At 39.3% G+C, this 23,214-nt stretch overlaps 1 protein-coding gene across 1 annotated transcript in view; it reads right to left on the bottom strand.

Moving 5' to 3' along the window:
* LOC124871665 (tomoregulin-2-like) overlaps positions 1 to 18,135 on the bottom strand; it is an 89,202-nt gene extending 71,067 nt beyond the window's left edge. Inside the window, exon 1 of the mRNA XM_047371132.1 lies at positions 17,232 to 18,135. Within this exon, the coding sequence (XP_047227088.1) occupies positions 17,232 to 17,415 (184 nt within the window). The 5' untranslated portion in view covers positions 17,416 to 18,135. The remainder of the gene's footprint in view (positions 1 to 17,231) is intronic.
* Between the last annotated feature and the right edge of the window lie 5,079 nt (positions 18,136 to 23,214).

Here is a 23,214-nt window from a genome sequence, read left to right as displayed (position 1 = left end):
TTTATTTTACTTTGTTCCTTTTTTTACAAAAAAGGAACAAAGTTAAAGTTAAAGGATCTTGTTGTTTTTTTAGTTGTTTTAATTATGTTAAAAATGATGCTAAAAAAGGCACTCTCGGATGATCTCCCATTGTACCTCGACAGGTCCCACATGTCTTCAGTAACACAGGATGCATGTAAGCAATTACATTATTATCCTATATTTCTTCTTTAAGTTGAATGTTTGTTTGAGTACGGGTGGGCACACTCTCAGGGCATGGTGCTGGGACATGATCCAATTCAGGCCGTGCTATGAATCTCAAATGACATTCTGAATCCAATCACAGTCATATGAGCAGGAGACACTCAGCTCAAGGCTATTTGTCTACCTGAAATGATTGCTTACCAAAAGCCCCCCCTATGAACATGAAGCCATTTGGAAAGTAAAATGGTTTACATTTAAACATATTCCAGCTGACAGGAGATGGAAATGTCTTTGTTGGGGTAGATGAAGAACATATTGGGAAAGAAGCATGTCATTCACTACTCAGGTAAAATGGGAAAGAGGAGGTTATTTTTAAAGCATCATCCATTTGATGCAGCCACTCTGTTTGGGGTTGTTGAGGCTAAAACTGCAGACAGATTGCTGGTCCATCACACAGCTAGCACAGAGAGACAGACAAGAGGGAACACTTACACAGGCAATTTAGCCTCACCATCTAACCTACAATGTCTTCAGACTCTAAGAGAGAGAACCAGAACACAGCCTTAACATGCCCCCAGTGCCCCCCAGGTTCAAACCCACAGCAAGACCACAGCACCAATGTGCAAAACAAAATGATAAGAAAGACATGTATAAAGGCCATAAACAACTAAAACCATGAGGGAAAAAGGATCCACGTGTGTTTGGTTACATCTAACTCTGTTTTGTCACTTTGTGTCAGCTAATATCCTTTTAAAACCCAGTTAAATTTATATATATATATATATATATATATATATATATATATATATATATAAAATCAGGAGCCTTTCTGAACGGTTAATTGTTTACCTTTTTAATTAAATGGTTCAGTCACACAGTTGAAGAAGACATGCCTGAATGATGTTAGATTAACTAAAAAGTAACATAAAAAACAAGATAAAACAAAAAGGCTAAAACTAACTCTACAGCTACAAGGGAAAAATGGAAAAGTTTGCTGGTAAAAACTTATATGTTCCAAATTTTGTCTGAGCTGATTAAAGGTTAAACTTTATCAAACATTTTTGGATCTCTCTCTAGAGTTTAAAAGGAGGGCTTGCAACCTACTTTTTAGTGATAATATCTAACATTAATGGTCAGAGGGAACTTAATGCAAACGGAAAAAAGAGTAGCGGATTTATTGTGACTCTACCGGGCTTTTTCTGGCTAGTTCTATGTCTCTTTATCAGGAGCTTCTGGGGATGGAGCATTTAACAGGTGGTGATTAACCAATCAGATGCTGACTTAGGCTAAGGGAAACAAGTGGCGATGTATTCGTAAGCATAAGAAAAAAAGTTTTAATTATTTTTCCTACCACATTCTGTAAACTAGAAAGAGACAAAAAATGGAATCAAGTAAAGCTGCGAATCCTGGCTGACCTCAGGATGTGATTATAATTCTTCAGTTAACGATGCATCTTAATGCTTTGCATCCTCTAATTACAATCTAGGACACTGAAACTCTTTTCCTAGTAATTCATATGAGTGGGTAATTATATTTTTTATACATTACTTCATAAAAAAAAGACACCAGACATCTTTTTTAATGTAAGAAACAAAGTTGTCCTCCTAGCAGTGACGTTGAGCAAAGAGTACATCCAAATATTACTGTCTTTATAAATCCCTCTAACTTCACTGCCTGTCATGCATCAAACAAAGAGGTGTTTTCCAGGTGAGCTGCAGGTTTCTCTTCAAACCACTGGTTTGTTGTGTTGAGGCACTAATGTATGCTGATCTTTACATTCAAAGGTCAAACAGCAGAATATATGTGACAGAGCTCAGACACCACTGATACATTTTGGATTGAACAAATATGACAGACCACTTCTATATGTCAGTGTCTATGACAGAAGCTGCTTTTCATTTGCAGGCTTTGCGCATAGCTGCTGCATGAGGGAGGAAAAAAAAACAGGGCAAAATTTAAAACCACTCCCACTTTTATGTGCACTGTCTGCTCAGTAAATTTCACAACAGCGACATTGCCCCATCTTTGACTCCGAGAGCTGTTAGTGTTTGCTGAGTCTCCTCTCTCCCAGAGACAGAAGACAGTGTTGACAGAGCCTTGTTAATTCGTCTCTCATTAGTCAAGCTTGTGTTTCAGTGGCAGATGTCATATCACTGAGAAAACCACCTTGGATCCTGATATCAGTGATGCAATCAAAGGATTCAGTTTTCATCACAGGGATTTTACCACGTGCATACATTTTATTCATTGTGTGTACTGTGTGGATAAAATCTAAAACATATTGACATATGCAGGGTGATTGCATAGTCTCTGTTTTTATGCCTCGTCACTAAACTCTTTTTCTGGTTCACAGAATCGTCAAAATTTTGGCTGTTGTGAATTAAATCCCAAACCTTACTCTAACTTTAAGGTTTTCAAAAAAGATGAATACAATAAAATTTGAATGTGCAGTCATATTAAAAAGAAAGCACCCAATGGTTATTTATGAGTTATAGGAGTTTTTCAAATCTAAGTTCAAGTGTACAAAATCACACTAAAGATGGAGCTAAAAGGCACACTGTGTATGCACAGCTAAATACATTCCATGGTTTGACAACTTGTAGAAAGATGTTTAGCAGCACTCACTCTCTGCTGTGACAGTTTCTGTCTGACTATGTCTGTCGCTCACATCGTTGTCAAGGATGTTTTTCTTCCTAAAATTGCCCTATGGTTGGACCTGGTTACGGCTGTTTGGGCAGATGGCCTCGCATTTGACTCCAGAATACTGTGGTATACATAGGAGTTCATGGTCCACTCAATGGCTACAAGGTGCCCAGGTCATGTGGCTGCAAAACAAGCCCAAACCATCAGCCCTCGCCCATCATGCTTGACAGCTGACAAGAGTTGTTTGAGCTGATATGTTGTGTTTGGCTTTTGCTGAACTTTGTGTTGTGCATTAAGGCCAAACATTTCAATATTGGTATGATTTTAACAACATTGCTCCAGGAGCCGAATGTTTCATTCAAATGTAACATTGCAAACCTAAGTCCTGCTGCCATTTTCTTTTTAGAGAAGGATGTTTTCTCCCTTAACTGTTTCAGACAACTGGAGAATAAAAATTGGCTTTTGCTTTGACTTATATAACAACAACCATCTGTGGCCTCGCAGCTGTTTCTAGACTTGGTAGTTCTAAGTGTTGATAAAACGTTAAATGAAGCATTAGTCCCCATAATATAGTATTCAGGAGCAGCTTGAAGTTGAGAGGCCACGGCACAATTAGAACTCCAAGCTGCATATGAACATCTAAGATGCTCATCTTTCAAGTTCAAAGATAAACAGTTAGAGTTTTGTTCCCTTATTTGTCTCTTCTCATGTGGTGCTGCCTCCAGGAAAATTGTTTTAACTAGAAAGATGTATGCAACAATTTCTCTTAGCTGCTTCAAATCAAATCTTCTAGACTGAATATGACAGTTGCTCCATAATATGCATCTTTCATTTCATATGAAATATCTTTAAATCCCCCTTCATGGCTGAATAACTGCCATGCCGTGGAAGAGGACAGGTGCATGTTTTTTTTGTTTTTTGTTTTTTGCTGTATGCAGGGATAAAAAGAATAGACCAGTGTAACAATGCTCTGATCCCATCAGATAAAACATGGATGGTAACAGTAGCTTCACCTCTCACAGCTGATCAGACGTTTTAAAACCCAGTTGCCCAGCAGCCCCACCTCTCTTCTCTCACTGGGTTACATGCTTCTAAAGATTTATCAGGATTTCTAGCTTCTCTATCCATCCTCATCCAATAAAGTTTTTGTTTGGTATTTCCTACTCCGTGGGCAGGGCTGGCCCAAAGTTGTATAGGGCCCTAAGCAGAATTTGTTTCAGGGTTCCTCTTTCTAGTAGGAGAATCACCACCACTAACAGCATTTCAATACAGATTTGGTTGAATCTGGGAAAAATTACTTACATGTTTGCTGAGATGTATTTATGAACAAACTGAGCTCAAAAACAACAAAAAGATTAAACTTGCTGTAACTATGTGAGCGTTTCCCCTACTATTATCCAAGGCGGGGCTATCCCGCCTGCCAACAGGACTACCCTGCCCCCTCAAAAAAATCATGACATGCAGTTAATTTATTAAACGTCTGTATGTGTTACTGCAGCCGAAGAGGAAATATATTATTTCCAACCTTTGGCAGAGGAACACACCATTTTAAATTCTTGACATGCAGACGCAAACACGACGAGCAGGGAGGTGGAGACACGGAGAAATGTCAGTGTTTCACCTGTAGTTTAGTTGGAGGGGAGGGGCAGACCCTTGTTCCTCTGACAGTGAAGTAATTTTTTTCAAATGTATTTTCTAAATAACTATGGAGGACATGGAGAGAAGAGGAAAATCCTTGATGGTTAATGCCCTTGTACGGAAGATCATTTGGGCCAAAACTCTAATTTACCTGTTGCTTTATGCATGCCTTTCTGGCATGGGAAACACTTTATGTTAACAAACCAATCAAACAATGAAGATCATTCTTTGAACTTTTACAAAGTAAACTTGGCAATTTTTAATCAAATTTAAAATTTGAACAAAGAATTAAAAAACAAAGTTTTAAAATCTTATGCCGAATCTGTTAAATCAAATGTAATAGTATTCTCATTCTCAATAGACAAATATACAAATTTTGTGATGTTTGTTCAAATTCAAGCAGTAAAAATGTGCACATGTTGCCAGTAAAGAAAACAGAGACTAAAATGAGAATAAAAATCAGAGAATATTCTCTAAGGTCCAACGTCTACATTTCCCATTAGAAGCCAAATGTTTCATAAAGAGCTCCACTTTTCAGTCCTCTCTCTCACTTCTACATGTCACATGATGATGGACACTCATGCACATCACCCTTTGTAAACTAAGCATACCAATCGATACACCTTTCCACTCGTAAAAGCTCTTGTTGGAATCCAGCAACCTCATCAGACAATAATACCCTGTGGAAGAGAAGTCGGTGCTACAAACGAACCTGCTATTTGGCAGAGTCCTGAATGACCATGGAGTGTCAGTTCTCTGTTCAAATATACAATCATCGAGCCAAGAACAGTGACATGAGAGGTCTCAACACTCGGAGTGAGCGGATGGAACAAAGCCCTTAGCTTGGAGAGGGCCACATGAGGCAGTCTGGAGAGCCACAAAATAAAAAGAAAAAACTGGCGGTCAGGCAGCTGGCATGTTGATGGTACTCAATGGAGTGAGGTATTGTTATGATGACAGTCATACTGCAGGCTTTCTGTAGAGAAATCACTGAAAAATCTCAGGTCCTCTTTAGGCCAGCTGTTGGGAAACATTTTATGCTATGTGTGATAAAACTCCAGGCCTCTAATTTTATACTTTGATTTCTTCAGGTTTCTCTGAGAGGAAATTGTTAAAAAAGAAAGAAGCAATTGTTTTGAAATAAAAGGAAAAAAGAAAATGTGAGCCCTCCACATGCCATTAAACTGTCTTCAGTACCCAGAAACAGATGTGCAGCCTGAACATTTTCTGAAGCCTGGAATCTACAGGAATACCTCCATTGCTTGTAAACAATAACGCTGAGGGATTCATTACCGCTGGAGGCAATCTCATCGTCTTATGAACAACAATGCAATCATGACTTACACAGGAAGTCAGTTTGTCTACACTAGAAACACAAAGAAACTGTCTCTGTGAAGTGTTCACAAAGAAACCATCGACATTAGCTTTTGTTACGGACGTAAATCTCTGACTTGAATGATCTGATAATAAAACACTATGAAAGTTAGATGACTTGATCATAAAGACAAACAGGAAGTAGGCCTCAAGTACAAACTGAAATTTTATGATAAACAGGAGCCAGATCTGGTAGGTTGCACCTAAGCCACACCTTGTGTAGCCATAAGCAAGCTTCATCGTTCTGACTGGATATTTGACCACTCTTCCTGGCAGAATGGGGAGAGTTCTTCCAAACTAGTTGGTTTCCAGGCACGGACCCGCACAGGCAGTCAGAACTTATTTTATCCTTTCCAAATCTAGCTTGATTGTCCTGCTGGAACATCAAACTGCACCCTTCTTTTCAATTATCCCATCCTCTTCATGCAACACAGCAAAACAGCCCCACAACAAGATGCTGCCATCACCATGCTTGACAACTGGCATAGTGTTCTTAGGTTTTAAGCCGTCAGCAGTACTCCTCCAAACGTCATTGCTTTTTTATTGAGACCAAACAGCTCAGTCTTTATCTCATCTGACGTTCAGTCCTTTCTCCAGGGGACATTATGCTTGTCCACCTGGATGGCTGTAAATTTGTGCACCCAATTCTTGTTTTTAAAAATCATTGCAGATATGTTGTATACCCCAGAGAAAGATAAATATGTCTTCATGCTGTGTCTGCAGTTCCTTGGTTTCTCACAGTTCAAACGATTTTTTCCAGACATGCATACACTGTAGCTTTCATCACAATCACATCTTTTAAGCATAAACCAATCTTGGCACTTGCTGCAGGTTTACTTTTGATTCCCCAAGAAAGCAGCTGTGCATATGTTTGGAAGACGCTAACATCAATACTTGAAAACCAGGCCAATTTGGCATGTTATACCACAGGATGTAAACAAAGATTTCAGCATATTAGTTGAAAAACAAAACAAAACATATGAGTATGAAATAAAAAAAAACTATGAAAAGAAAAAAAGGATATGTTGATGGAGACTGCATCTTCCCAGTGCAGGAGGTTAGACGTTCAACAGTTTCAGCTGTGTCAAAACGTCATCCAGATCTCAGTGATGAATCAAAGAAAGCGTCTGCTTGTCTGTGCTTCATCTGTTTGGACAACAGCTTGTCTGGTCCACTTCAAATTTGGCAGGTTTGTTACTTGAGGCATGTTTGAAAATTCTGTAATAAGCTCTCCACTCATTGCTGGCCCACGCCTGTTCTGTGGCTCATTGTTGGTGTTTAACACAGAGCCTAAGTTTCCCTTGTTCCTTAGCAACATAACAAAAGGTCACGGCGAAGTGACACTGAATTCAGATTAATGACCTTTCTGCAGATGATGTAACAGGTTTAGATAATCAGCATACGGACAGTGTTTATTTTCAATAGACAGAGTCTTCTGACACAAGCTCAGTGAGTTGCTGACATGATTCTAGTTAGTCTTGTTTTTTAAAGGTCCACATATAACGATGGTAAAAATGGTAAATGGACAGAACTTATATACTGCCTTTCCAGTCATACAGACCACTCAAAGCGCTTTACACTCGAGCCACAATTAGCCAATGGCACTCACTAACACACCGATATGCAGATCAACTAGTAGGCAACTTGAGGTAAAGTGCCTTCCCCAGGGGCACATCGACATATGGCAGGCGGAAGCTGGAATCAAACTCACAACCTTCTGACTGCAAGACAACTACTCTTCCAACTGAGCCACAGTCACCTATAATAATGATATATTGAGCAGTATAAATGCTTATACACATCCTGCGAGAGGTTCCCCATGATCAGAGAACATGAGCTTCTGGGTGTTTTTAGAGTTCCACCAGTCAATGGGCCATGGATCAAAATTGGACAATTTTATATGAGCGTCTCTGATCGATAATCTGCAGGACTCCTATGGAAATTAATTTAAAAATTAGAGCTAACATATTGCAGGAATAATAAGTCAGTTAATGCGATCTGTGTAAATAAACTGTCTCCCTGCAGTGTGACCTTACATAGAAAGTCAGAGTATAACAGAAAAGAACAGACAATTTTTGGAAAGAGGAATGGAAGAAAGCCCAAGCAACATTGCAACCTGCTGCAGCACCATCTCTGGGTTAGCAGTGAGATTGGAGTGTGTACGCAGATTCATTTCAGAATGGCACATTTCAACACTAAATTACTGACAAAAAGGTTAAATAAAAGGTCTGCACCAGCAGCAAACATATAGAAGTATCAGCTCTGTTTTTAGTCTTTGATTATAATTAATGCTGCACAACAGATAAACACATAGGTCAGATATTATTGCCAAATAACATGATGAAACTACTGATATCAAACCAAATTTTTCTATGTCCTCTCTTTCTTTTTCGTCATCATGTTGACTCCATTACTTCTTTGAGCCTTATCATCCTGATCACTAAACTCTCCATCAGCTGTGGACATGGAGGGCAGGTAGACTCCATGCAAATGGCCAAATACAGGTCCTTCTCAAAATATTAGCATATTGTGATAAAGTTCATTATTTTCCATAATGTCATGATGAAAATTTAACATTCATATATTTTAGATTCATTGCACACTAACTGAAATATTTGAGGTCTTTTATTGTCTTAATACGGATGATTTTGGCATACAGCTCATGAAAACCCAAAATTCCTATCTCACAAAATTAGCATATCATTAAAAGGGTCTCTAAACGAGCTATGAACCTAATCATCTGAATCAACGAGTTAACTCTAAACACCTGCAAAAGATTCCTGAGGCCTTTAAAACTCCCATCCTGGTTCATCACTCAAAACCCCAATCATGGGTAAGACTGCCGACCTGACTGCTGTCCAGAAGGCCACTATTGACACCCTCAAGCAAGAGGGTAAGACACAGAAAGACATTTCTGAACGAATAGGCTGTTCCCAGAGTGCTGTATCAAGGCACCTCAGTGGGAAGTCTGTGGGAAGGAAAAAGTGGGGCAGAAAACGCTGCACAACGAGAAGAGGTGACCGGACCCTGAGGAAGATTGTGGAGAAGGGCCGATTCCAGACCTTGGGGGACCTGCGGAAGCAGTGGACTGAGTCTGGAGTAGAAGCATCCAGAGCCACCATGCACAGGCGTGTGCAGGAAATGGGCTACAGGTGCCGCATTCCCCAGGTCAAGCCACTTTTGAACCAGAAACAGCAGCAGAAGCGCCTGACCTGGGCTACAGAGAAGCAGCACTGGACTGTTGCTCAGTGGTCCAAAGTACTTTTTTTGGATGAAAGCAAATTCTGCATGTAATTCGGAAATTAAGGTGCCAGAGTCTGGAGGAAGACTGGGGAGAAGGAAATGCCAAAATGCCAGAAGTCCAGTGTCAAGTACCCACAGTCAGTGATGGTCTGGGGTGCCGTGTCAGCTGCTGGTGTTGGTCCACTGTGTTTTATCAAGGGCAGGGTCAATGCAGCTAGCTATCAGGAGATTTTGGAGCACTTCATGCTTCCATCTGCTGAAAAGCTTTATGGAGATGAAAATTTCATTTTTCAGCAGGTTCACAACCTGGCACCTGCTCACAGTGTCAAAACCACTGGTAAATGGTTGAGATAGGAATTTTGGGTTTTCATGAGCTGTATGCCAAAATCATCCGTATTAAGACAATAAAAGACCTGAAATATTTCAGTTAGTGTGCAATGAATCTAAAATATATGAATATTAAATTTTCATCATTACATTATGGAAAATAATTAACTTTATCACAATATGCTAATATTTTGAGAAGGACCTGAATAGAACTGACAACATGAGTGAAGGGCCCATGTATTATAACAGTCTCTGAAATGTTGCATCCAAGCAGTCCTTGCATACATTGATATGATGATGACTGGGATTTGATATATTGTGCAGCCCTAATTATAAAACTGCAACTCTTTGTAAAGTTATTTAATACATCAGTATTATATGCTCTTTTTCCTTATCCAGTCTTATGAAGATCAGCGCATCTGCCTTACTTTAATTTCAACTCATCCAGTCTTTCCCATTTTGAAGAGTGTCATGTAATATTTACACTGAACACAGGACAACAGGAAGACATGCATTACTAATTAAAAGTTCCAAAACACTCTAATAAATAAGCAGAAGTACCAAAATGCTTTAGTTTGATTCATTTTACAGAATACCAATATGTTGTGGTGATTTTGTTAAAAATAATATTTTCCTTTGGTGGATCTTTCACCGCTGAATAAATCTATTCAAACTAAAGACTACTTTTGAAAACAAATAGTCAGTGGGAAATTATGCTGCCGCAATTACAGATGAATTCATCTTAAGGATGTTTGGACACCTTCACCAGGACAAAAAAAAGAAAGATTCTCAAATGCAGCTTTTGTTACAAAAGGACCACAGTGGCAGCTATGCAGAGCATGCACCTATACTTTACATATATAAAAAGGGTATAAAAAGAGTTATAATTAATTTACACTTTAAATCAAACTTTAATTAATTTTTCCTTGAGCTGCACACAGCAATCTTGTTTAATTAAGAATAAAAACTGTTTCTTGACACAACACTCTTTTCCACAGGTATACCCATCAGATCTGTTAGGATTTGATACTTGCATCTTAGTGATATTAAATACATAAAAGGTCCAAACAGAAACATCCTCCTACAATTTCTGCTGTAGATCCTGCAAGATGTCTTCACTTTACATTATTCAATGCAATAAATTAGACTCTTGTTTATTCTCCTTCCTCCTCTCAATACAGCTTGATTAGAATCATTTTAGCAGAACAAATGTTGCAGATAAACGTGAGCTGCAACAACCTCTCATTAAATATGAAATGCATGGGTTTTATCAAGGTGTTTTGCTATTATGCCACTTTTCTCCAATTATTAACAGGCACACCTGAACATGGCTCCTAAACAAGGTTCCTGAACATGGTTCCTGAACAGAGACCTCTGCACATTATGTCAGAGGCCAGGAAAACTTGATGCTTCCTGCTCCGGCTCTGCTGCTCCAGGAGGAGATTACAGTCAACTGAATAATTAACGAAAACAAGCTGCCAAACATCAAATATTGAACAGGTAATGTTTATATACTAACAATTATGATGGCAAGTGAAGCACTTTCTGGTCTAAAAGAGAGATAAATGCATCTCCTTCCATCTACCTGGAATTTCACTTGGATATGAAGATCAAGGAGTCCTGCTTTTGTGTTTTAAGCATCCCGATGATCAATAATAAATTAAGATAAATTAATAATGAAGGCTGAACAACCACAGTGGTGAAACATCCTTTCGTGACCTCACTCATACTTAGAGGTGGCTTTTATGTAAAACTTTCCAACAGGTTCTAGACTGTCGGGTTACATTTGTTAATTCAAATTTTATTTCGAAGGTCTGTACCTCATGCGACCTCAGTAACTTAAACCTTTATTAAATTTAACAGTGCAATGCTGACCATAAAATGAAAAAAAATAAAAATACTAAAAACATTCAAGAGATTACCGATTATCCCCATTTCTGCATTACAGCTTTGGTCCCTAACAAGTATCTTTACTAAACTCCAAAGTAAAAATATGAAGTTGGTTTATGTGTTTACAGAATGAGAAAAAGTGAGAATTTCAAAAACAATTAGTTTTTTTTTTTTTTTTTATTTGACCTGCTGATCACCATGTTGGACAGATTACGGGAAAACTGGCAGAATTTTTTCAATAGCTGATTGACTGGTGCATCACTACTATTTACAGTTCAACGCACGGACCAAAATGCTGGACAAATGCTTCTGACAAACAGTCAAAGCAAAGAGCAAAGAGTTCTGATAAATCTCAAGTTTCACAGAGAGATTAGAACATCCTCTGACTAAACTCTATTATAACTGGAGTGTATGTAATTGAATCTAACTGCATAACTGGATTGTACTGGCAATAACTGCATGGATTCAAACTGAATTTGTGAAACTGAACAGTGAATATGTAAATATGAAATGTATTACTGTTTCTTTGGTTCTAACCTGTTGACGTTTATAGTTGCAAAGGGAGTTGCTGAGCAAGAGACTACAGAGGTACTTATATTTACTATTAAAACTGGAGTTTTTAATTATTTACTGTTGTAATCAATACAATTAAGATTAAATTAGCTTGTTCTCACTGGCATCAACAAGACGCAATACAGAAATTATTTTATAAACATCCAATAACTTCATATGTTAAATATATCTCAACACATATTTATATGTACTTTTACTAAAATGACTGAAGGTAGATGAAGACAGTTTCTCAAGTTATTTCCGAATGCATATGTTTAATGAGATCAAGGCTGCAAAAATGTAATTCCCCTACAGTTTTAACAAAGCTAACATTGAATGATGGTTTGACAGTGAAAAATGTTAAGCTATTAAATTTTTCAGTGCCGCTCAATCATGATGTGTATCATAATTAAATATCTGGAAATCAGATGAACCCTTACTGCATTAAATAGCCCCATCTGATTCAGGTGGTAGAAGGACAGAAAATGAGGTCCTTCTTTATCTCTATCACATAATCATACTCGTCGTCTCCCGTGTCATCTAGCCACATCACTGTCAAAATAGTCAACATACATGTATGACATACTGTGTGAAACCATGAGCCAGTTTCCATTAACAAACCAAAGTTTTTCGTGTCTTACAAACTTTCTGATTTAAAAAGGTTTGAAGAAGATTCAAGAGACATTCGTGTATTGACTGTAAAGCGTCACTTCTCTTCCTCCTTCATTTGAGGTGAGCTGTCAGTGAGCTGTGTATGATAGCTAAAGACTTCAGGAAAATCCACCTTGGGACTTCCGGAACTTTTCCATTTCTTAATAAAATACCAGGCATTTATGCATTTTTTACACTTTGAAAAAAAACAGTTGTGGCTTTCCAGCAACAGTGTAGCACCAACTATTGATTTAAAGAAACACAACAGCATAAAATATATTTTAAAAAATCAAGATTTCTTTTAAACTGGCCGGCCAGCTCTCTTGTGTTTGAGCTGATACTGAAAATGATGGTCAGTGGTTTATATATGGCGACCTGTTCTATCTATGTTTAAGACTCCTAATTTGAAGTAATAGAAGAAGTAGTCAGTACAGGAAACAGTTATGTACTGACAACTGGCCTGCTGACAACACTTACACTAGCACCGCTTTTAAATTGGTTGTCTGGCAGCGTTTTGAGTGCTTGGCAGATAAAGATTCAGTGACAGACAAGATGCGAACTACTTTGTAAGTTGGGACAGGCTATTTTTATCAGTTATTGTTATGGGGGCGGGGGTTGTTTAAAGCTGAAGTAGGAAGTTCTGAGAAAACTGTGGCCTTAGCCTGAAAATTTGAAGAATCACACTTTACAGGTCCTTTTCCTTGCTGTCTGCTGTGCTCCAGCCCAAACTCCACACCTCCTCCTCCACAGCTGAGCCTGATGTGAACGTGCAGCTTGCTTGTCGCCATTGGTCTTCTTCTGTTTACCATTTGCGAGCAGATGCCACTCGAGAAATTGCCGGTTTTCTTGTAAGTTTAGGTTATTTTTCCACTATTAGCACAGCTGTAACACACCAACAGTCTTGAGCTTGAACAATGGTACACGCTGTGTGGGGGAGAGTTGTTAGCAGCGCGTACATGAGCATGATTGACATCGCTAAGATATTCATCCTGGCTCTGATTGGTTCTTTCTGACCAGGAGCAGTATATTTCTGCAAATGGGAAATAGAACCACTGAGAGGAGCCAGAGGACCTTGATTTTTTTCAAAGATTATCTCTGACAGTTTTAACAAATGTATAAAAAATACATTTTTATAAAAGTTACCTACGGCAGCTTTAACAATAGTTAGGGTTCATTAGAATAACATTAAACACTAAAATGTTTTCCATTGTTGATTTAATGACAGCACGACAGATATGAAAATATTTTAAAACTTGATTGAACACAATTATTTTCTTCTGTTTAGTGGTATAATTGTACTACCTAATGTAACTGGTGTACTGAAGTAGTCTATTTAAAGATGGACATTTATTTTTATTTTTACAGCAGTATTAGTGTTTGTGGAGCTTTGACTATGTGCAGTGATAGATTTATTTTCTAAAAGCTGTGTAAGTTTTAAAATACTTTTTCATCCCTTAGTGTTACTGCAATAAATCCCAACCCTGTTTGCAAGCTCTGTGAGAATACCACAACTGGCTACATGTTAGGGATCTTAAAGTTAGCATTTCCTTTCATTTTTTATTGTTTTTATTGAGGTAGGACTGGAATTGATTAACTCTGGCTAAACATGTTATATACTGAGACTGATCAATCATGACCTGGAAAGCTCTAAATAAACTGAATTTCCACTAAAAACACTTTGAGATTTATGAAAGCTTTATTTGGGAAAACAATAATTAAAATTCCCAAAGATTTCCTTGGCCTTAGAGTAACCTTACAATTAGGCAAGCAATAACACAATGCATTTGAACAGTATTCTAGATTCTGAAAAACAGAGTTTTGAAACTAACTCTTTTTCTGAACATATTTTTAAAAAATTTATTTTTTGACTCCAACCTTGTCTAGTCTTGTTTAATTTATCATCACACCCCTATTGATTACAAATTTGAGACCTAGCTAGAAACTAAATATGGATCCCAAATGGGGCCTAGACAAAAAGCCCAACACACACGTGGTGCACAACTAGCCTCAGCAAAACCCATATGGGGCCCACATACACATTCTGGCTGTTTTGCATGCCTGAATAATACGCCACACAGCATAGGCAGTATGCAGGAAAGCTCCACAGGTCTCCACCAAAGACTTTGAGCTAATAGCAACTAGAGAGCACACCAGTATGAAAATATGCATAACAACAGTCAACTCCTAACTACAACCAGGCATGCTGAAGCAGCATATAGATTTATAAATGCTGTGGAGACAAATGTCCAACTGACCGCGTAACCGCCCAACAAGGCACCAATTTACACCAGCTAAATTGTTTTTCAATTCCTTTGGTCAGTGATGTACTATGTGAACTGGAAACACCTGGAACTAATGAGCTGAAACACGGATTATTGCCACTTATCCAACTGAAATCTGACAGACTTCACTCAATAGATCAATTCCTCCACCGTGCTAACACAGGGACCAGTACAGTATTCCCATTAAACGGACTGCCCATCCATTAACTGTAGCTTTACTGAACCATGCATAAGAAAGTGCTGACTGGTTCTGGGTCTCTTTTTTGAATCCAATGAAAATAACCCAGCTGCTCAGATACTCCGCTGTGGTAAAAATGATGCATTTCCATTCAGCTGTCCAACAATGTCATAAAGAGCTTAATTATATGTGTTAGTGTCTCCCCTATATGTCTAAACATAAAATATTCATGTTTTATTTATTCACGTCTCATATTTTTCTCACATGGAAACACGCTTTTATGCAATCACAGCAAATCAGGATATGTGTACAGTTCAGAGTTTTAGCAACTCCCTGAGACACAAAGCATCTCATAGCAAAGTCTATCTCTGCAGAAGACGCAAAGAGTCACTTAGTGTCAGAACCATTATTGTAAAGAAAACCTGCATTTTGCCTCAGAGACCTCCTTGTCACTCTGCCTTTGAATCCTCCAGATTTAAAACTAAATACAAATATTTGGTAAAACAATATTTATTCACCTTTTTATTCAAGACTAACCATTGAATACTTGCTCAAATACTTGTTCTGAAGTGATACTGAACCATTTTTGAAAATATTTTCCAGTCAGCCTCTTCCTCCATGAACAGAAAGGTGGTGGTTTTGTTGTTAAAGTGCATGAAATGAGAGAATAATTAAGCCTCTTAGAATTACTAATAGTTTAATATAAGACTATAAATATAACAGAAAGGGTTTGATCTTTTCTCTAGTGGACCAACATTCTCCTTGTCATGGTTTGCTCAATCCAATTGAGTCTCAATGTGTGTGCATGTTAGCGTGTGTGTGTGTGTGTGTGGTGTTCTCTGCATATGCACTTAAGCCTCCTCAAGGCGTGTTGGATAAAAGCCTTCGCCAAAATGCATATGAGAGTGTGTCAGGAAGTGGGTGGGAATGAATGTGTGTGTGTGTGTCGAGAGGACGTGTACCATTATCAGTCATTAAACTAGGAATCCTCACCACGGTGGACGCAGAGCAGCAGCAGATGATCCAATGCATATGTAGGGTGGAGATTATCAGAGGGGCGTATCTCAATCCACATATGATCGATCACCAGCCTAAATGACCGGAAAATATCACTAATATGTTTAAACAAATGAGATCATTCATCACTGAACATTGGAGTTATTGTATACTTTACGACAAAGTAAAGTCTTGTCAAATGTCAGCAGGAAAAGCATCAGTGTAAAATGTTTGGTTCTGAGATATTTATATCAAATAAATACAAAGAAATAAATAAACAAATAGGCTAAATAAATGCAAATTAGACTGTATGTTCTGAACATTCAGAGGTAAATTAAGCATAAAGTATTCAGACTGCACCAACTGAATCGTTCCAGACAACACTGATGAAACATATTTAAGATGTTTCTCCTTTCTTAAAAAATGATGGCCACGTCCTCCGGCGGCGAATGGCACCATGACTCCATATTGATGTCTGGATGTTCAGAGCTATAATATCAATATCCCTGCTGCTCGTAGGAGTGACCGGCTTGGAGCTATTTTTAAGGGCTCGTACTCGGACGGGCGGCAGGGGAAATATGTGTCGGCGCGGAGCTGCGCGGCGCTCTGCAGCTCTGTGGGCAGCTCAGCTCTGCTCTCTGCATGTTTTTGGGCTCCGAGGAGAAATTAAAATATACAAGTTTTACAGCCTCCTCGATGCTCCGCACACAAAACATTAATTGGCTTTATTTAAAACTGGCGTGGATAAAAACACAGGCGAAGCAATGAAAACAACCAGATTTACGGAAAACTTCAGCTGTGTTTCATTACTGTCGTGTTTTGAGTTTCTGCGCAGTTTTGGCTGCAAGTGGACTACATGTTTAAAGGCTTGCTTCAATGTTAGAGTCAGACCATCCCTCGTTATTTAGGTGCTGATGCCTCAAACTAAATGGATGTTTGTTGCGCGCATCCCAAACATGCCCTGCTCTGTTTCTCTCCGAACTGACTCAGCAAGGCACCCTGCACCGATCCGCCTGCACCGAGTTGCCTACATTGAGCTATTGGGTTGTCTGCATTGCTGGCACGCAGGAAGACTAACTGAGAAAATGTCCATCCAGCAAACCATCAAAACTCCTATAGCCTCAGACCGCGGGCTTTGCGGTCTGGTGTGTCCGCAGCCAGAACCAAACACAGCAATGTCACAGTACACAGCGGCAAAGCCACAACATGCTCCAAAACAACCATAAACTTTTATTTCAGTCTGGGAGGACTTAGATAATTGCAAGCGGTCTCACCGGAGCAGTTCCAGCCGGTCGGCGTCTGGCAGTCGCTGAGGGAGGACGGGAAGGCGCGCAGCTGCTCCACAGGTAAAGTAGCGAGAAAGGAAACGATGGTGATCCGGATCCAGCCTCCCGTAAGAGCCGCAGCTGTGCCTCCCCACCGGTGCGGCCGAGCCTGTGCAGCCACGGACGGACCCATCTCTCTCTCACTGGCCCCAGCCGCAGCACGGGCGAGGCGGGGAAACGGCGCGCAGCAGCTCTGATCCCGACAGGTTCAGCGGGGCGCCTAGAGCCCAACGGCGGAGCATTTTCCGAGCGAGACGGTGCGCCCCATGAAGCAGTGGCCCGGGTGAACTGAGCCGATCCGAGGCAGGTGGGAGATAATAGACCAACAGCAGAACCAGGACTGGGAACCAGAGGGGAAAGGATGGAAGAGGGTCAGTGGGATGGAAAAGTTGGCGAGGCAGGCTGGAGGACCTAAGGAGGAGAGGATGCTGAACTGTGATGAGAGGGAGACAGGAGGAGGAATGGAAGAAACATGTGATTTAAAAATAAAAAACGAATAAAAAGTGAAGCCAGGATCCAACGGCTGGGATGGATATGTGTGGTTATATCCGCGGTGAGACAGCAGCGCTTCTCCGGTGCGTTCAGAGCCGCAGCCACACTGTTTCTGTCCGCCTCGCTCACCAGCAGCAGCTGCTGATCACGTGGAGGGTGATGCGATAGAGAGAGAGAGAGAGGCATGGGGTGGGGGTCCGTTACAATTAAAATATCTAAGTTTTAGAGAAGGACTACATGCAGAAGGAATTAAAAAGCAAAGCCACAGAGAGGAGCTATAAAAGACACAGTGTGCTGTGGGCTCAGTCCCAGCAGCTGCTGATGGATGCCCCACACACAGGCACATCAAACATCCCCTTTAATTGTTCTGCAGCCAGCTCCTGCAGAACTGCTCCTTTCTGAAACAACACCGATGCTTGTGCTCACTCTACCTCCCAGCTCCAGAAATAACTCCACACTGTTCATTTATTTCTGGGAATAATCCTGGGATCACGCACGGCAGGATGCGGTTGTCGTGTCTGAATGTGTCGGCAGGAGTTTAAGAGGTCAAGTCTTTAGGGTGAGAACACACTGCCTTTGATATAAATAAATTGGAGACATGCGCATTAAAAGTCCTGTGGGGGAAACAGCAGGGTAGCTGTAAACAGCCCGTCACGGTTAGGAAGGGGACTTGACCTCATGATGTTCGCGGGGGGAAAGCTGCAGATGCTTAAAAACAAATAATCAATTTATTGCTCATCACAGACAGATTATTTCATGGGCTCTCCTCACTTAATAAGGTTTATGGCATACATCTACTTCAGGAAACAGAAACTTTTCGCTTACAGATAAACACACTTAGGGCGTTTTGCTTAAGTGACTCTCCATTCTTGATCTATAGTTTTTAATATGCAGTTATAGCAATCGGAACCCTTTTTACAAGGTTTAAGAGTGTTTATGACGATTTTTGACCATCCTTCTAAAAGCACATTCGTGAGGTCAGACACTAATGTTAGACTAGAAGACTCCATAAAAACTCCATATTTTGCCAATAAACCAAAGTTGCAGTGCGTTAAAAGATTTTAGGTGCAACCACATGCCTCCATCAACTCTGAAGAAATCTAGAAATGTGGTTGGACGGTAAAACTTCAGCAAACATTTAAAATGACTCTATCATGTAACTTATTTGTCTATCATGTAACTTATATGTTTGAGTATAAGACACTAAATACTGTAGTTCATAGAAATCTTAACTCTCATGTGTTTTAATTATTTGTATTACAGTTTTATTCTATTTGCTATTTTATAATTGTTGGTGTTGTTGACATTGAGACCAAAACAGAGACACACAGGGAAGCCAACCATCAGGTAATGCAGAAAGACTTAAGGACTATTAAGAGTGGCCAATTAATCTAACATGCATGTTTTTAGACAGTTGGAGGGAACTGCAGTACCCAGATAGAACCTATCAATGCACATGAAGACCTGGTAATTCAACACCGAATTGACCCAGCCGAGATTTGGGCTCTTTTTTTTTTTGTTGCACCAGTTCCACCAGAAAAAGTACAAAAAGGAAAATTCTTTTGTTTTTGCTGTCAGCCCAACACGCCCCTCACTGACTAAAAGGGCTACACACATCCAGCATGAATGGTCTGATTTCAATGTAATTTGGTCTGAATCGCAAATTAGCAATCCGGAAGAGACACCAGACAGCAGAAGTTTTGACATCACTAGTGGAACGAAATTGCTCCTGGCAGCTTCCTTAGCATTGGACAGTTAGGAGAGTGGTGGTCACCAGACACAGAGGAGACTCAGACTCAGACAAAGTTTCATAGGTGTCGTATTTTGGGCTCGAATGAAACCAGGTTTTTGGATTGTGTAACAGTCTGGCATGTGGGGAGTACAGATGTCAATGAGGCCTGAATTTGGACCTCTTGGGTTTTTGAGGACAGCGACAAATGTCATGAAGGCTTCAGGTGACCAAGAACGAATGCACCAAGGGAGGACCGTTGTACTGACAGAACCTAGCAACATCTGCACCTGGTATTTGAATACAGGTGTTTGAGTCTTTACAACACGGTGTGATATGAAACAACATATATGCGGGGACCCTGAGGTACCCACTGATTGCTATATTAGGCAAGGGTTATTGTACTTTTTCAAACTCTTGAGTGAGCAGAACTCCTAAATGTTTTAAATAGTTTAAAATATAGATGCCAACTGGATCTTTATATATCTGGATATCAAATTAAAAACCTTTTAAATGAAAAGATTTAAGTTACTGAAAAAAATATGTGGATTTTTGAAAAGCACACGTCTACCAAACACGATCTTGGTCCATAAATAACATTTTTTCTTTACCTACGATCCTTCGTCAGCAGATGGAGTTTTATCAGCTCTAATGTAAAGGCTGAACTTGTTAATGGAAGGTACGTATATGAAACTATGGTCAAGTGATTTCTTGAGAGCCTCTCAAACATTAAATTGTGATTGGTATTATGGTAAACTGCAGACAAAAAATGGAAGTTTAATGGGCTGCCATCCTGAAGGTCGTTGGTTTGATTTCTGACTTCTGCTTTTTAAAGTCTCCCTGAATAATATGCTGCAGCCAGATTTTCCTCCAATGTGTGATAGAGATAACACTGCATCACCTGTAGGAGACCGTTTAGACCGTTCAGGAGTGTTATAGCAATGGCTAAATATAGCTTGTAGTGTAAAGCGCTCTTTTAGAGGTCAAGAACATGAGTAAAGTGCCATGTAGAGTAAAGAGCCAGTAAATGAAGTCCATCATACCATTTACCTAAATCCTTTCACTAAAGTGCAGTATCCACAGAGTGGATTTAAAAAGTGGTGTAGTAGTAGAAAGATGAGGCTAACAAACGAGTGGTAGGAAAGCATCGCAGGGTTGTCTTTGTTCTGGCTAAATTTTGATTTCAAAAGAAGCTTGCTCTCTTTGCCCACAGCAGTTTTCTTTTCCCCTGAATCAGTTGGGCAAACTGTGCGGCTGTTGCTGCTTCTTCACTCATCCTCATATATAATGCGTAAGTACAATTAGAGAAAATAATGTCACAGTTTCATTGTAAAACAAATGTGAAGTGTTTTCAATCTATAGTTTCAGACATGACAGAAGATTTGAGCAATTCTGAAACCGTCGTATAAGCTGATACTGGAAACCAGGCTTTTACAGGACAGCATACAGTCAAACATCAAGGTGACAATCCCAAAAACTACCAGCTGCAGAAACAAGAAATGATTACTTAGTCTTTGTTATGCCAAAATCTAGGAATATCTGTTGAAATTAAATTGCAGTGAAACTATACCTGTCCACTTACAGGTTTCTTCTGATTTTGCTTTTTTATCACACTTGTTTTAGACAACTTTCATAACACAGAAAGATAACCAATGAGAATCAATTAAATTAGAGCCAATCTGACCACATGAAGTAGATTTAAAGATTTCAAAAACACATCATACCTGGATCTAGAGAAATTAAAAAAGCACATGAAAAATAAAGTCACTGGCATGTATTTATCAAGTTATTTCTACGGCTTTTAGACTCCATTGAAGCACAGTGAGAACCAATATTCACAAATGGAGAAAACATGGAGCACTGGTGAACCTTACCAGAAGTGGCTGACCCGTAAAAAGTACTCAGAGTAAATCAGTGACTTACCCAGGGGGTCACAGAAGGATCCAGAACAACATCTAAAGCTTTGCAGGCCTCACTTACTTCAGATAAGGTCAGAGTTTATGTTTCAACTATAGGAAAGGAAGACTGGGCCAAAATGGCCTCTATGGAAGAGTTCCAAGGCCAAAAACACTGCTGAGAAAAACACACAAAAGTCCATCTCACATTTATCATAAAACATCTTGATGATCAACAAGAGGTTTAAGAAAATATTCTATGGGCTGATGAAACAATGTAGAACATCTGGGAAGGTGTGTGTCCCATTACATTTAGTTTAAAACTAACACAGCATTTCAGAAAAAGAACATCATATAATCTGTCAAACATGGTGGTCTGGGGCTGCTTTGCTGCTTCAGGCCCTGGATGACTAGCTGTAGATATTAGAATCACGAATTCTGCTCTTCACCATAAAATCCTGAAGGAGAATGTTCAGCCATCAGTTTATTATCTAAGGCTAAATAACTATTTTGTTATGCAGCTAAATAATGATCCAAAGCATACCAGCAAGATCACCTCATGAAGTGGCTAGTCAAAGTCCAATTCAAATACTGTGATATGACCTTAGGTTACATCTTTCTATATGTTTATGGTTCAGGAATGTTTTTCTGCTTTTTGTCTCTGCTCACTCCTCAATAAATGCTCTGAAAGCTGTTGTACTTGTAAGCAACAAACTGAAAAAAATGATTATTTTAACTAACAGTGTAAGGTTTATATCTGATTATTTAACGGCAGGTGTAAACAAAGCAGCGCAGCCTTGTATCACTCATATATTCAGCTTGGCTGTTAGGATGAGTCAAAAAGCCAAGACAAACCTTTGAAGAGTCTCAAGCCCGACTCAAAGGATTTGGACCACGTCGCAGCCCCTGGCCTGGCTCCCTAGGATGACAGACAGAACCAGAATAATACTCGAAAACAGGCACACATTATGGGAAAGATGGAGGCTCATTGATACAACATTATGAACAAAAAGAAAGCCATAGTGCATAAGATATCCCTAATGCTCTTTATTACAGTGTTTTGTGGTGAAATGTTCTCATGTTTCATGCCGAGGTAGTCAGATGGTCAGAATGTTTGATTAAAGGAGGGTTTCTGTTTTTGTGCTTTAGAGGATCAAATGAACCTCTTTGCAAGTGAAATGTTAAGTGGAATATGGGAAAATTAACAGAAAAAAAAAAAAAAAAATGGAAGAAAGCAGATTAAGTATTAATGCCAAAATAAGAGTAATTAAAAAGAAATCTGAACAAAGAAGGTATATACAGTACAAACCAAAAGTTTGGACACACCTTTTCGTTCAAAGAGTTGTCTTTATTTTCATGACTATGAATATTGTAGCTTCACACTGAAGGCATAAAAACTATGAATTAACACATGTGGAATCATATACTGAATAGAATATCTCTTATCGTATGTATGCTGTTGGCACATAACTTCATATCTCTTTACAACCTCATGACCCTAGCCTACTACAGTCACTAAGTTAGTGTGTCCATGCAAAAACAGTTATATGCAATGATAAATATCACCAGTCAACTAGACCCAGTTAGGAAAAGACCACTGAGCGTCCAAGAAATCTTGTTGTGTGGTGTGTTTGGACTCAGACCAAGATTTTATGAACATACAGTACAGACCAAAGGTTTGGACACACCTTCTCATTCAAAGAGTTTTTTTTATTTTCATGACTATGAATATTGTAGCTTCACACCGAAGGCATCAAAACTATGAATTAACACATGTGGAATTATATACTGAACAAAAAAGTGTGAAACAACTGAA

Source organism: Girardinichthys multiradiatus, chromosome 7 (assembly GCF_021462225.1).
Source record: "Girardinichthys multiradiatus isolate DD_20200921_A chromosome 7, DD_fGirMul_XY1, whole genome shotgun sequence".
Taxonomy (NCBI): Eukaryota; Metazoa; Chordata; class Actinopteri; order Cyprinodontiformes; family Goodeidae; genus Girardinichthys; species Girardinichthys multiradiatus.
The sequence above is the reverse complement of the archived record's forward strand: the minus strand, read 5'-3'. Positions and strand labels throughout refer to the sequence as shown.